Source organism: Apteryx mantelli, chromosome 1 (genome assembly GCF_036417845.1).
Source record: "Apteryx mantelli isolate bAptMan1 chromosome 1, bAptMan1.hap1, whole genome shotgun sequence".
NCBI classification, from domain to species: Eukaryota; Metazoa; Chordata; class Aves; order Apterygiformes; family Apterygidae; genus Apteryx; species Apteryx mantelli.
The window spans coordinates 103,663,704-103,677,359 of NC_089978.1; the positions used below are offsets into that span (position 1 = coordinate 103,663,704).

The 13,656-nt window shown below is 43.4% G+C and overlaps 1 protein-coding gene across 1 annotated transcript in view; it reads right to left on the minus strand.

Annotated features, from left to right (window-relative positions):
* Positions 1–3,717: 3,717 nt before the first annotated feature.
* CLIC6 (chloride intracellular channel 6) overlaps positions 3,718–13,656 on the minus strand; it is a 30,510-nt gene continuing 20,571 nt past the window's right edge. Inside the window, exons 2-6 of the mRNA XM_013955235.2 lie at positions 8,484–8,593; positions 7,899–8,024; positions 6,559–6,665; positions 5,410–5,591; positions 3,718–3,999 (exon numbers count right to left, since the gene is read on the minus strand). Coding sequence (XP_013810689.2) covers positions 3,838–3,999; positions 5,410–5,591; positions 6,559–6,665; positions 7,899–8,024; positions 8,484–8,539 — 633 coding nt within the window. The 5' untranslated portion in view covers positions 8,540–8,593 and the 3' untranslated portion in view covers positions 3,718–3,837. The remainder of the gene's footprint in view (positions 4,000–5,409; positions 5,592–6,558; positions 6,666–7,898; positions 8,025–8,483; positions 8,594–13,656) is intronic.

The window sequence follows — 13,656 nt, forward strand, 5'->3', positions numbered from 1 at the left end:
GAATACACTCATTGTTAGAAAGAGCAGAAAATTATTAAGCACTTCTACCTGTAGATGAATGGTTTTGGTTATGTGCACATGTGAAAAATTTGTTTTCTGAGTGGCAGTCAGCGATATAGGTCTTCCTTTTTTTATTCAGAATGTCAGTAAAAGTTTCACATCAAAATTAGAGTCTGTGTGCAACTCTCTGCTTTTCTTTCTTTTTTTTTAATATCTCTACCCATATCATTTCACTGTGTTGCTTGAAATATGCAAACACCAACTGTAATGTACTGTTTATCATAGCATTATGGGTGCCATGCAAATCACCGTAGAAGGCTGGAGCCATGAACCTCTTCTTTTGCATGAGCAAGAGAAATAGGGAAACGACTAAACATCAGGTTTCAAAGCCATCTGTGGCCACAAGCATTTAATCAAACATCCTTCTAAGCGACATCAGATTTTAAGAAAAGAAACCCTCTAGTCCCTGAGTGTCTGAGGGTTTTTCCCTCAGCCTGATACGACTGAAAATGCAGGCATGCAAGTCTGACGATGCCTTAGAAAAAGACAACAGTGTAAGGGAGGCTAAATGAATGATCTCAAAGCAAGAATTATTATCCTGGAGTGTATAAAGCATAAACATGGGCATCTTGCACAGCCCTGTGGCGTTTCTTGCAAGTGTGTTGCTAGCCCTTTCCAGCTGGTGAGGATGGACGGTGATGGGCTGCCACTGAGCCCTGGCACACCGAGTCCAGAGCTGCTGCCGGACCCGGGCTCAGCTGTGGGCTTGTGCTCGGGTTGGGAGAGCAGGCAAGGACAGGTCACGTGTTGCCATCCGTCTGGGGGAAGCAACCTTATGGAAGGGGAAGGTGGTATTTATTTTAAATGCAACTTACTCACACTTGGTTTCCCATCATTTCACTTGCACTGAGACATGAGCCTGGGCGGGCTGGGCAGGGTGGCCCTGTGGGAGGTGGCAGGCGAGGGGTTACCTGGCTGCTCCTGTTCACTGCTCTTCATTTGTGACAACTAACTGATTTCTGTATGTGCCTTTTATACCCTTTAGGGATCTGTTTGGGAGCTTATGGCTCAGGATCTTGTCTTGCCCTTCACGACTCTAAGGCAAATAAGCAAATTCCTGAGGCTCATTGTTCTTTTGGTTTCTTTATCAGGGTATTTTATGGCTCCCCTCCAGTTCTTCTTCATCTCTTTACCTTGCTTTGGGCTTCAGTTTGTTCTTCATCTTCCTGCTATCTGCTCCTTTGGGTGAATTCACTGCTACAATGCCTTGTAGCCGTCAACCCCCAGTCCAGTCTTTTAAGCTGGATTGCTTGGTTTCTTCTAGTGCTTTCACACACAAATTTCCATCCATCCTTTCCAATCTTAGTATTTCTGTTACTAATATTGTGCCAAATAGCATCATCCACAACAACATGCAGGCCTAATTTGGAGATTGGTGCTGTTTCCCACCACCAGCGTGGGTGCCCTCTTTCCAGGAGGTAGAGTTTGGCTGTGCAGATGCGAACCACACATTACTACACACTCTCGGGGCCAGAGAGCAGGCCATGGTCTGCTTTATTTACTGGTTATAAACAGCCATAACTACACTCATACTGAGAAATAGGAGTGGGCCAGGGAGCAGGGTTATGCACTTGGACCTCTGCATAAGCAGTGTGGACAATCTCTGGGTGTTTCGGGGCAACCCAGGTGGTTCTCTCCAAGGCAAAACTTTTACAGAAGGGACCAGCCCTAACCAGCACAAGTGTGGGACAGTTTGTGCCAGGTGGCTTTAAGGCCAGGGATTATGCCCCTATCTTTTTTTATTCAGCAGTAAAAGACATAGCTGCTAGGTATCTGTTGTTCCCCAGCTCTGACTGCAGGTCTGCGACATAGGTGATTCCTCGAAGACAAATCAAAGTTTGGTTAAACTTTGCCTCTTATTTCTTAAAATCCAGGCCACTCTTGCAATGCACCTTGCCAGGAAATTACCAAGGAAATAAAGACAGGACACTGCTCAAATTACTTATGGATTTGTGTATTTTATATTTAAATTTTAAGGCATATGAAAAGAGTATATAGATTTTATGTCTTATATATTTTATTTATATATATATATTTGAAAATACAAAGTAGCAATTAGTAAAATTTGATGAGTGACTGCTCAGCTATCATCCCCAATATATAAATTCAGAACTGAGAGAGGAAGGGGAAAGATATTGTGTCTGTTCTCTAAAGAAGACAAATTAAAATTCTGTATTTAACGCTGTTTACAAACAATTGTGATAGGACATTTGCATCAGAACTCACAGTTGTAGTGTATAGGATGATGTGTGTATATATGATGTAGTGTGTAGGAGCAAAACATTGCAGATACAATATACCTGACACCTACTGTTGCCGTAAGTAATGCTTTGTAAGAAAGTAGGTATATGTTTGACATGGGCAAAGATGAATGACTATTCCATAACAGTCTCTTTGTGGACACAGATGTCAAAATAGGCTATTTTTAGCCATTTTCACATCTATTTTGTACACACAGGCAAAACGCTTCCAAAGGAAATTTCCAGATGACCCTATGACTAAAGCATTGCACCCTCTACTCCTGCTTGCCTGCTGAGGGCCTGCTCAGCAGAAGGCAGCTGGGGATGTACCTTCTCACAGGCCAAACATCTCTAACGGTGCATTCCCAGATGCCAGGCTAGAAGGTATTTCTCACCAGTACTCACTGCCTTGAACACAGATTCCTGCAAGGCTGGAGGGGCTCATCTAATGCAACCCCCACCTATGGCAGAAGCAATGTCTATCTTAGATACCAGGTTAGATACCTCTCTCATCAGCTGTAAAGTTCTCAGTGATGAAGGCCTAAAAACTGCCCTGGGAAATCCAGTACACTGGAGCTCAACCAGCAGGAGAGAGTGAGAAAGGACTATTTCTGTCTTAGCCCTTCTCCTCCTCTTTGCTTTCCAAAATAAAGGGGAGTCATGGAAGGAGAGGAAAGAGTGACCCCACCTCAGTAGCTGGAAACAGATGTTCTCCCATTCCTTGTCTCTACAGTGACAAGCAAGCCTCCATTGTCAAATATTTATTATTAGATAGTCTACAGGCCAGGGGCAGTCTGTGTTCCCCTCTTTGATGGGGATCACCAGGACTGGAGGAGGCTGGGTGGGTCGTGCAGCCCTGAGAAAGGAGAAGGCAGGATAAATACTGAAGAAGGACTCATGCAACGTGCAAAGGAGTTGTTCTTCGTCGACCTGCTCTACAGGTCTCTAGCAGAGAGGAGAGGGCTTCTGGGAAGGCAGGTGTGGTTCCACCTACCAGCTGGCCTTTCTCCTGGATAAACCAGGGTGCTGTGGGCATGCCAAGAGTTGGCTTGTGGCCCTCCGATACTTCCAGAGAAGCAAACAGAAACCTTCCCAGTAACTGTGAAGTTTGGCAACAAATATGAAACAGAGATCAGAGGCAGCAATAATGACAGGTTAAACATGTGTGAGAAACAGGGTTGTTTCTTCCTAAAATTCAGTAATTTAGCGTAAGTCACTAGTCTGTAATTTTTCTATAATTGTGTGACCTATATTGTTCCCCTAACATCAACAAATGGTTTAATATTGATCTGATGCCTTTAACTTGGAATGCAGTACACACGTTTGTGTGTGTATATATCTGTACAGAGACACAAACATATACATGTATAATTTAAGAATGAGCAAATAAAGCTATACAATTACCAGAAAAGAAGAACTGGCCAGTGACAGAACTTACACTGCAGAGTGTACAGTTGTTGGGTGTTTTTTTTTTTTTCCATCTTGGCTGGTGCCCATCTAAACCTCAGAAATAAAGAAAAACAGAAGCATCTTCCATTTACTTCATTCTCTTTGCAACATCCAAATATGCATACTCAATTTCTTGATCAGCAGGACAAGTGTTTGTAAATTCATCTCTTGCATATGCATTGTTCAAGTATCTTGAAATCCCTGTCATTTCAGGTGGAAACTCAAAATTTCTGTATTTTTTTGCAACAACCTTTTATTAAAAGAAAAAAGAAAAAGATTATTACACACATGATCTGCATAAAATAAATCTGCTCTTTATATACATTTTTTATTTTCCATTCGTAAGTCTTTCATATTTACAATATACGTTTTGGTGGGAGCAAAGGAGAAGAAAAGACAAAAAAAGAAAGAGAAGACATGGGACGAAGAAAGCTAGCTAACTAGCTAATCCACTCAAAAGGATTTATTTAGTATAAATATTCTGCTAGAGTTATGCCAGTAGACCATACCTCCTGGAGGAGATGGAGCTTAAAACAGCAAGAAAACTAGCATAAACCAGAATTAACAGAATACTCTGACAGTAATAAACTGACCCACAGTTGGAAACTTTCACTTAAAACAGAATGGAAAAACTTAAATTAAAATACTAAATTTCACATGGCTATTGGCTGTTACCTAACACTTCCCTGTGGATCAGCAAGGATGGCTTGACGTTCACCCTCCACCATCCTTTAGACGTTCCTCTGACATAAGGCCGTTCCCTTTGCAGGGGCCCTATTGACCCCCCCCCACCTGTTACGCTTAGCTGTGTGTGTGCCCAACCTCTGAAAGGGGCCCCATGGAGTGGGAAAGGGCTTGTGTTCTCTTGCTGCTGTCTGAGGACTAGTTTCAACCATGAGGTCTCCTGGGATAGTTTTCACTCATGAAGGTGTCAGAAAACAATTCAATCCACTCCTCCTCTGAAAAAATAGTAGTCAAAACTGCAACTTTCTGAAGTGACCTTGTTTGTATCAAAACCAGATGAATTTCCAAAGTGGCCTTTTCTCTTCCAGAGCCTGGTTGGCTCCAAAGCAGCCTAGGGACAGGCTCTAGCAAAGCCCAGACACCTTGGTCCCCAGCACTGCTAGAGGGGTGTGGATGCTCCATAGCCCTGCAAAAAGGGGCTGGGAGCCTTGGCTGGAAGGGTGCTGGGTCCCCAGCCAGTGTTACTGATATTACTGGTGATGTTCAGCAAAGCAGGAGTTTTGGGTTAAAGTTGGGAGAGATTCAGACTTCACCAGTTGCTGGTTTCTTGAATTGGCATGGACAAAAATCATTTAATCTTATTGTTCCGTGGCACTCTTGCACATGAAATACAAATGAAAACATTTCTCTACAGCACTGAATATAGTACCTCACTCATTTAATACTTGTGTGATGCTTAGAGAGTGCAGTCATGACCCAAATATGAAATCAGATATTCTAACTGTGGAGTCATCAATCTGAGGATCTGCCTAGCTTGCTCTAATAAAATAGCCTTGTGTATTAGCATTCATTCTCCCCACATTTAGACAGCTGCTGTGCAGCTTCAGAAAAGATACAGGATTCCTCTGCCTTCTAGAAGTGAGCTTGGGCTTCTGTGTTTCCCCCCTCCTCAAAACACTGAAATGCAAATGCAAACCTTAATTATATGGAGCTTTGGTAGGAGGTTGCAGTCTGCTAAGGTGAGCTCATCTCCATCCAGGAACTTCCGGCTGGAAACAGTGATCTCCTCGGTGCTGTAAGCATCAATTTCATCCGGCAAGGGGCTATTTAAGTAGTTGTCCAGCTTCCTCAGGGCTTTAAGCAAAGATTTTTCCAAATCTAGGTTAAGACAATAAAAAGGTCATTCAAGACTGTGCCAAGGTCTCTCTTGAACACCCAGCAGACAGACAACTCCTGCCTTCTGTTTTCTGGCACCAGTCCAGCTTGCAGACACCCCCACCATGCCAACTCCTGCAATTTCTTTATTCTAAGCTTAAAACCTAATGCTGGGGTAAGAGCTATAAGTAGCTCTATTTGGTTCTGATAAAACCAAACTGGGTCTGCTTAGCCACAAACAGCTCCTGAAACACATACGGGGGCTGTTCGCGCAGAGTGGCACAGCAGCAGGGCCAGAGATGGTGAGACTTGTGGCGACAGCAGCAAGGTGCCACTCCGGACCGCATGGGAAACCCACCTGCAGGCACTGTGCTCTCCACGCAGAGTAGTGGGGTGGAGGCAGCAGGGGCTGGCAAGGGTGGCTGCAGTATACCTAGGCTAGCAGTGCCAGTGAACAACTGTGACGAGGGGAGAAGGAAACAGCAAGGGGAACAGGGCTGTAAGCTGGAGGGCAGAGAAGTTAATGCACAGTACTTAGGGTCCTACTCCAGATATGTGCATGGGAAAGTAGAGCTATGGGGTTAGAGCCTTCATGACTGACACAAACGGAGGAGAAAGGCAACAGGAGGATGGCGGGTAGCAGACCTGAAGCTAAGGTCCTGCTTTGAGCAGGCAGTGCTTGTAGCAGGGGCATGGGGAAGATGCAGTGTTACAGGCCTGGGAGCTGAAGAACCTGGGAGGAGCTGGAGCTGGTGCTCCCATGCTGACAGTGGCACCTGAGCAAAATAACTTTAGGAATCCCTGACTAAAAGAGGGAATGGGCCCAGATTTCCAAAGCTTTTATGCTCTAGGAAATGACTGCTTACCCTAAATTGCAAATGGGATAGCTACAGCACAGTATGCTAGAACTATTCAGTCTAATTTGTTCCAGAAACTACCAGGGCCAATGAAAGAACTATATTGCACGTACTTTCATTAGCATCTTTTCTTGGGTTCTTTATGAACGCAGAGAATTTCGCAAACACATCATTTCCTGCAGAGTTAGACTCAGGGTGGTTTGGTGCAAGTTTGGGATACCTGAGGAATTAAAAGAAACAAAAAAAGTTATGTGACTAACCACTTTTTTTTTAATCTCCATTAATTATTTAATATACATCATTTAAATTGCAGCATCACCCCTTTGCAAACAATATATGATTACACAGAGCTTCTGGAGGGAACCATCCTAAACTAAAGATCACTTGGCCAGTATGGCCTCTGGCCCATACCTAAACCATGTCGCTCACCTCCTTTTCCCAAGGGAGATGGGAAATGGCAATTCATGCTGCAGATTCCACCCAGACAACCCAATGCCTCTTCCAGGTCACCTCCAGCAGGGATGAGCCAAGGCTGAAGAGAGGGTGGCTCCTGCTGCGAGGAGGGAAAGTCTCTACCAGCACCGAGTGCTGCTCCTCCCAACCTCCTTGCCTCTTCCACTCACACATGAGCAAGCTCAGTGTGGCCAGGCCAAGAGCTGCTGTTGCCACGGGCAAATAGGAGGGAAAAAGTGAATGGGAATGGCTGCTAGCATGGCTGAAGTCAGGTTCGGCTGCTTGAGATGGGAGTGTCGCAGAGGGCAGCTGCTGTCCTGGGGGAGAAATGGGTGGGGGATAAGATGCCGCTAGTGGTGGGATAGCTAGTTTTGGGAGAAGTGGGAAGAGCTGCCAGGGTGGGGAAGGACAAGTCCCAAACCCAACCCCTGGTGTGTACGGAGGCTGGCCCATCTAGCCGCTCAAAATGAGCATTGACAGTCTTTGCCCCCGGACTCCTAGGACACAGGTGGCTTTCACTAGTGTTTTCTTTTAACTACTTGTTCCCAGTAAGCGCAATTATTTGTACAGTGTGAAGAGGGAAACCTCAAACACACACAAATGAAGGAAAAGAGGTCAGGTTTCTGCAATGGTATGCAGGTTTCTGCATATACTTGCTGCAGCAGGGTGGATTTCATGCCTTGGGAATGACTGTAGTGGCATAACATAAACGTGGGGTAAAGGCAAAGACAGTGGGAAGAGCACAACCAGCGGCCCGGGGCAAACCCTGGGGCCAGCCCTTCCACAGGCCTTGGCTGTGGTTCACTTCCCTCAGTGTTGCTGCTCCCAGCAAGTTCAACTGCAGCGGCTGGACTGGCCCCTCCTAAGCTTCACAGGCTCATCATAACTCATGAAGCTAATCAAGGGCTTGATCTGCTGAAACCAAAGGGGACTCTGCCACTGACCTCTGTTGAGGGCCATAAGGGGCTAAAAGCAAAAGAAGTGGTTGGGGATACAGTACCGGGGCGGCGCTAACTTTTCTTCCAAGAACTCTTCAATCTTATTGACATCGGTTTTCACTTCACCATCAAACGTCATGAAGGGGGGGTTCGTTCCCGGGGCTAGGTTCTGCAGGTCCGCGGGTTTTCTAATGGGAGGAAAGAGACTGGGTTAATCACAACGGGAACTACATTTTCAATTTCTATCCTTAACTGCAATGAATTGTTTCAACTTCAGAATAACAGATTACTATCTGTCTTGCATGTAAAATAAAACATAGCCAGCTGCCTTACACTGGTGTTGCAAGAATTAGCTAGCCCATACCTGAATGTGCTCTGAAAAGCTAAAACTGCAGTCTTATGTTACAGAGACCTACTGCAAAATAGATTAAAATCTCAAATGCTTCAAAGGAGTTAGTCCACTTTGTATTAGTGAACATTAAAGAGGAATCAGACATACAAACTGCTGTCATAATACCAAGGCACAGTGTAAATAAGGTCTGCTAATTTGCATGTGTTTTTCAAATCTGTCAGAAGAGATCCACCCTTTAAAATCACCATTTTGGTAAAGTCGCTCTGAAAAATGACAGCTCCTATTGTAATCTCACCTTTTCAAATCCACGGTTGTGACATTAAATATGACACCTTTTAGCCACAGAATCATAAAGAGACGCTGAGAGAACGGGCAATTTCCAATACTTTCCCCATCACTGCCAGCCTACAATAAAAAATAAAAAGGATACATACATCTATAATAGCCAATTTTGATAGCAGACGCAGTAAAAAAGCAGAAAATCCAGATCTGCTGTGAGTATGTATAACATGTTACTCATCTCTACTAATATGTATTTTCAGGCAAAGTTTCTTTATACCCTTCTCCCAACACGCACATAGATATGATGAATAATCCTGTCATCGTGGAGATGTATTTTTTCATTAAAATGTGTAATGAATGTTTTCATAAGTTAAAAAACAAAATTGGAATTACAGCATTCTTTCCAAGGGCAAAAGTCTCCACCTCATTTGTCTAAGTGTACATAAATCTACCTAAATCATTGCAAGATTAAAAAAGTTTAAATCAGTTTACGATCACAGGAAACAGGTATAAAAAGATTTACCAGCATAAATTGAGAAGTAATGCCTGAAGCACTTAAGGGAACAAACAGAATAAATCAAATACTTAAGTGTTTTAAACTGAACAGTTGCAGGGGCCCAGGGAGAGGGAAGGAAGTTGCACAATGGCCTTGCTTCGGCTGAACATGCAAGTCCCAGTGCTTTGCTGAACTGTGGGCTAATGAAGCACAAATGCCACATAACTATGCCTTAAAGCTGAGGAAAATGCAAAGGAGGGGAGAGGAGCACGCGGTTGCCCCGTGGCTGCAGCGCAGGCCATCTCCTAGTTCTAGACCCAGAGCTCCCACTTCTCACACTTAAGCATGACTGCACCCGAGTCACGTAACTGCTCTTCCTGCATGCACCTGTAATGATGATCTTTCATTTTGGCTAAGCAAATCATCCTGTGTTAGTGTAAAGCACAGAGGCTGCAACTCACCATACGTGTCGCCGCAGAAGCATTGCTCTAATTTACTTCGTGTTGCATTTTGCTTAGAGGTTCCATTAGAATGTGGTGAAGCCTTGTGTAGTTGTTATTGGCTACTTTAGGCTTTACACGGTGGTGTTGCAAGAGGTGAGCGCTCTGATTTTTCAGGCTTTTCTCATGATTCTCCTAAAGTGTGCAGTTTTAAAACTTGCTTTAAGGGTACAAAAGTAAAAAATCAAGTGTGTCATTTACTTAGTTAAAGGGTTAGTTCATTATGCTTGTAGGTGGTCTTTATATAACCAAATGACATGCAGTAATGAAACCAGTTCTGCTTGCTCTTTCACCTTTCTCAATGCTATCAAATTAATTTCAAATAGAGCAAAAAGTTTTCCATAAACAAACATTGCTGTTACATTGCTTTAAAAACCTCACCTTCACAAAGAGCTCTATGTCTGGAAATGAGCATCCAGTCTGGAGCGAGCAGTTTTCTGCCATGGAGCTTGAGGAATGTAAGAGGAATGATCCTTGTCCGGCTCAATAAATGCTCTTACTCTCCGTATCAACCTGAAGGAGTCTCCTCTGATAACTCTTTGCTTCCTTCTGTCTTTGCTATTATGAAACTACTAGCTTTTGTGGTAACAAAAAACAAAATAGCTTATTGCCTTATACACTGCCTGGGAATAAAAACTTTTAGAAATGCTAAAACAGCTGGACCACTGTATTAGCAAGTCTTGTTTTGTAGGTGGCAAAAATGAGAGCTGGTCATAAAAGCTACTCTTGTATTTTTCCTCCTACTCAGAGCACTGCTTTGTAGTGCTGTATAGTTTACAGCAAGAATGATATTTGGCTGAAAACTACTGTGTATTTCATAAGAATGAGATGTCTGCCAATGCTGCTAGCACGTGCGCTTCAAAACAGAACTAAATACATGACACCACCGTTTTTTCTCAAAGGATGTTAACATATATCCTGTCTTCTATGCGATGTGGTGCAAAACCTGGTGCAAAATCACGCTGCAGCCTGTGCCCGTCCCCAGTGGCTGTGCAAGGAGGGAGGTGGTTGTGGCACTGAGCTGCGTGCGGTGGGAACCCACTCCCACCCAGGGTGCTCCCGGTTCTGCCGCACCACATGGCAGGCCTCTGTGGAAAGCCACCAACCTAAAAGAGGACCGATGACTTCCCAAAATCTAGAACAAACACTTGTCTAGGAAAACTGGGAGGACAGAAAAAGCAATATATTAAGTATTCACTTATAAAAACAGATGTTCTCAGCCATAATAATGCAGAGTTACACAAGAACTGAAAAGTCAGCTTTTATTTTATTCAGGGGGTGAAGGAGATATTAGTTCTGTGTGTGTACATAATGTTTGAGTGAAATCTGTCCCAGGCAAAAAAATGCCACTTGTGATGCTTCCACTGCATCACAATCTGTGGAGGCTTTTCAAATGGAAAGTAGCATTAACACTGTAAGGTGTAAAATCATTCAATGTATACTTTGGGATCTTAAATAATTTATTATGGAGGAATTTAAACCATTAACCTAAGTCAGTAAAGAAATAATCTTACACTAAGAGTTTGCTACGTTTGGGAAATACAGCACACGTGTCCAGAAAAGCAGTTCCTATAAATAATTTGACATTTTCATTCATTCATCCTTTGATAGGCAAAAATAAATTATCTCATCAGGGTTGATGTAACATTCAGAGAGCTATGTGACCAAGAGTGACAGCAGGATGAACTTTTCCTGTTCAATTACTGTGTTCTCCTGGACATTAAATACTAAAATTTTGGCTCTAACTTTTCCTGCTGGAGGTAAGGAAACATGGCCATTGCTTTGTTTTGTCCCACACTGCCTTGGTGACAGTAAATTTCAGGGAGTCAGACACAGCAGCCCCAATCCGCTTTTCTGCGGAAATTTCCATAAGGTAGAGTCAGAGATCCAGACAGACATGTTACCATGAGAAATACAGAAGCGAAGCAGGCAATGTGTCCCAAATTGTTATTAAACTGGAATGACAAATAGGCTACCAGGAAGCTGAGGCACTGGCAGCCTTGGAGAGGTTACAGAAGCAAACGCATGTCTTGTTTCTCAGTGCAAACTTTTTAAGCATCTCACCACTACTTGGGAAGAAAATTTACTACAGCACTACTGTTTTTCTCTTTTTGCAATGGATAAAATAGCCAACAGCCAATCTCTCATCCTTTTCTCTTTATGCTGCTCAGTCTGCTAGTAACCTATAACAAAAAGTAAACAATTTGAACACTGAAGAAATGAATAAAATGGGGGATTAAGCATTGCTCTAGCCAACAGTACTCCAACAGACAGCTCTAACCATTAAGATGATTGTTTGTTCATTTGGGGTTTTTGAAATGCTTTAATTGGCCAGTCCTGCTGGTGTTAAACACTCCTCCGAAGTCCAAGAGGCTGCTGATCTTTACATTTTGTGCTGTCTCCCTCCCACGCAACATACAGGGGACGTTAATTACATCCTACCACCTGAGTTGCATTCTGTGCAATGCAGGGAGCCCAGCCTCTAGTGAGTGCAGCTGAGGGTGCCTACCCAGCCTTGCTGTCCCCTGTGGTTATGGTAACCACTTTGCTTCACAGCAGAAGGGAAGCAGCAGTCACTCAGGCAGGCAGAGCCATGAAGGTGGCAAGCCACATCTGGCTTCAGGAGGCTGAAAGCCATTTAGTCCCCTGGGGGGTTGAACTCTGGGCAGGAGGCGGAGGGAGGACAAACCACTAGAGTCTCTATTAGCCGCAGTGGGGACACATAATGCTCAATTTCTTTCCGTTCTACAGAGCTGGAGGCAAGTGACAGAAAAATTATGGTAGCCCACACAATAGCACAAGCAGTTATTAAAACGTTGCTTAGCGTAACAACAGCAAGCAGTCCCTGCTGAAGTGACTGCAAAGATCTCAAACACCAAATCTGATTCAGAACTTGACATGTTTTGACCCAGCAGCTCAAAGACACTGCAGTCAGTTTTGTGTAACCTTAGCTGAAAGCCCAGAACATGAATACTTTGACCTAGCGAGGAAACCAGGGTGAATACAGCCAGCTAAAATCACTTCAGATACATCAACTTCCATTCTGGCTTACAGGAGACAACGCTGTTCTCGTGACTCAGCTCATCTAATCCAGGGAGCTACAATTCCTACTGGATAAAAAAGCATTAGTGACACATGCCAAAGGTCTTTGTTCAAGTTTCCAAACAGAGGGTCTGCCATGTTGACACCCACACTCAAAAATCATGACTCAGGGCACTGAAATAGCTTTATAGCTCTGAATTCAGCAGCACAATAGCTGAATGATGCCATCATCATATGACAACGTACTTTCCAATAACGGGTGGCTTTTTTTTTTTAATACAGAAGTGAGACTGTGTCTCAGTATCTTTCTTTGTGGGAACATGATACAGCAGTGAGAAAAATCAGAAAAGGCCCACCTGCCCATTTGTTAATACAAAAAAAGAAGACAGCCCAGCTATCCTGGGAGTAAAACTCTCTCCACTGCCATTCAGGGATGTATTACTATGAGCTGTGCTTGGTACATGCACTAATTTAATTAACTTCCTCACTGTTGTGTTTTGTGATGACCCAAGGTGAAATCTTAACTCCAGTGAAGCCAAAGGGAGTCTTGCTGCTGGTTCAGTGGAGGATTGTGTTTCCAAACTGATTATAATCTCAATGACCAGGTAAATGCTGGTGTAATTGTAGGTAATGTTGCAAGTTGACCTCCACCTGCAATTAGTGGGACGTTCTCTTAACATCCAAACCTTGCTGGCGAAACAGGCCAAGTCATCAAAATGCAAAGCTGTTTTTCATGCTGTTCTGCTGCTTAAATGTATGTCTAACCAGTGTCTTGAGTAAGTGGCATTTACATTTTAATTGTGATCAGTCAGGGGGTCAATATGCTTTTCCTAGTAACACTGGGATTTAATGAGTTCATTAATCAAACAGTTATGACAGCCATTGCTGCAGATGAGAAAAATTTCAAGCTGTGCATAGAAGCTTTCTTTCAGAGCCTTCAGAACTCTAGGCAGAGGGTTGTATAGTGTGACAGTATCAACTCATTACACCTCTCTGTAATCATGTGCCATTACTTAATGGGATTATCACAGATATGCAAATTCTCTATCCATTACAGAATCACAGCCTACACTCCCTGTTTTCATTAATTTTTCACTGTTCCACACTCTTTGGGGTTTTTTTGTTTGTTTTTTGTTTGATGTGTGTGT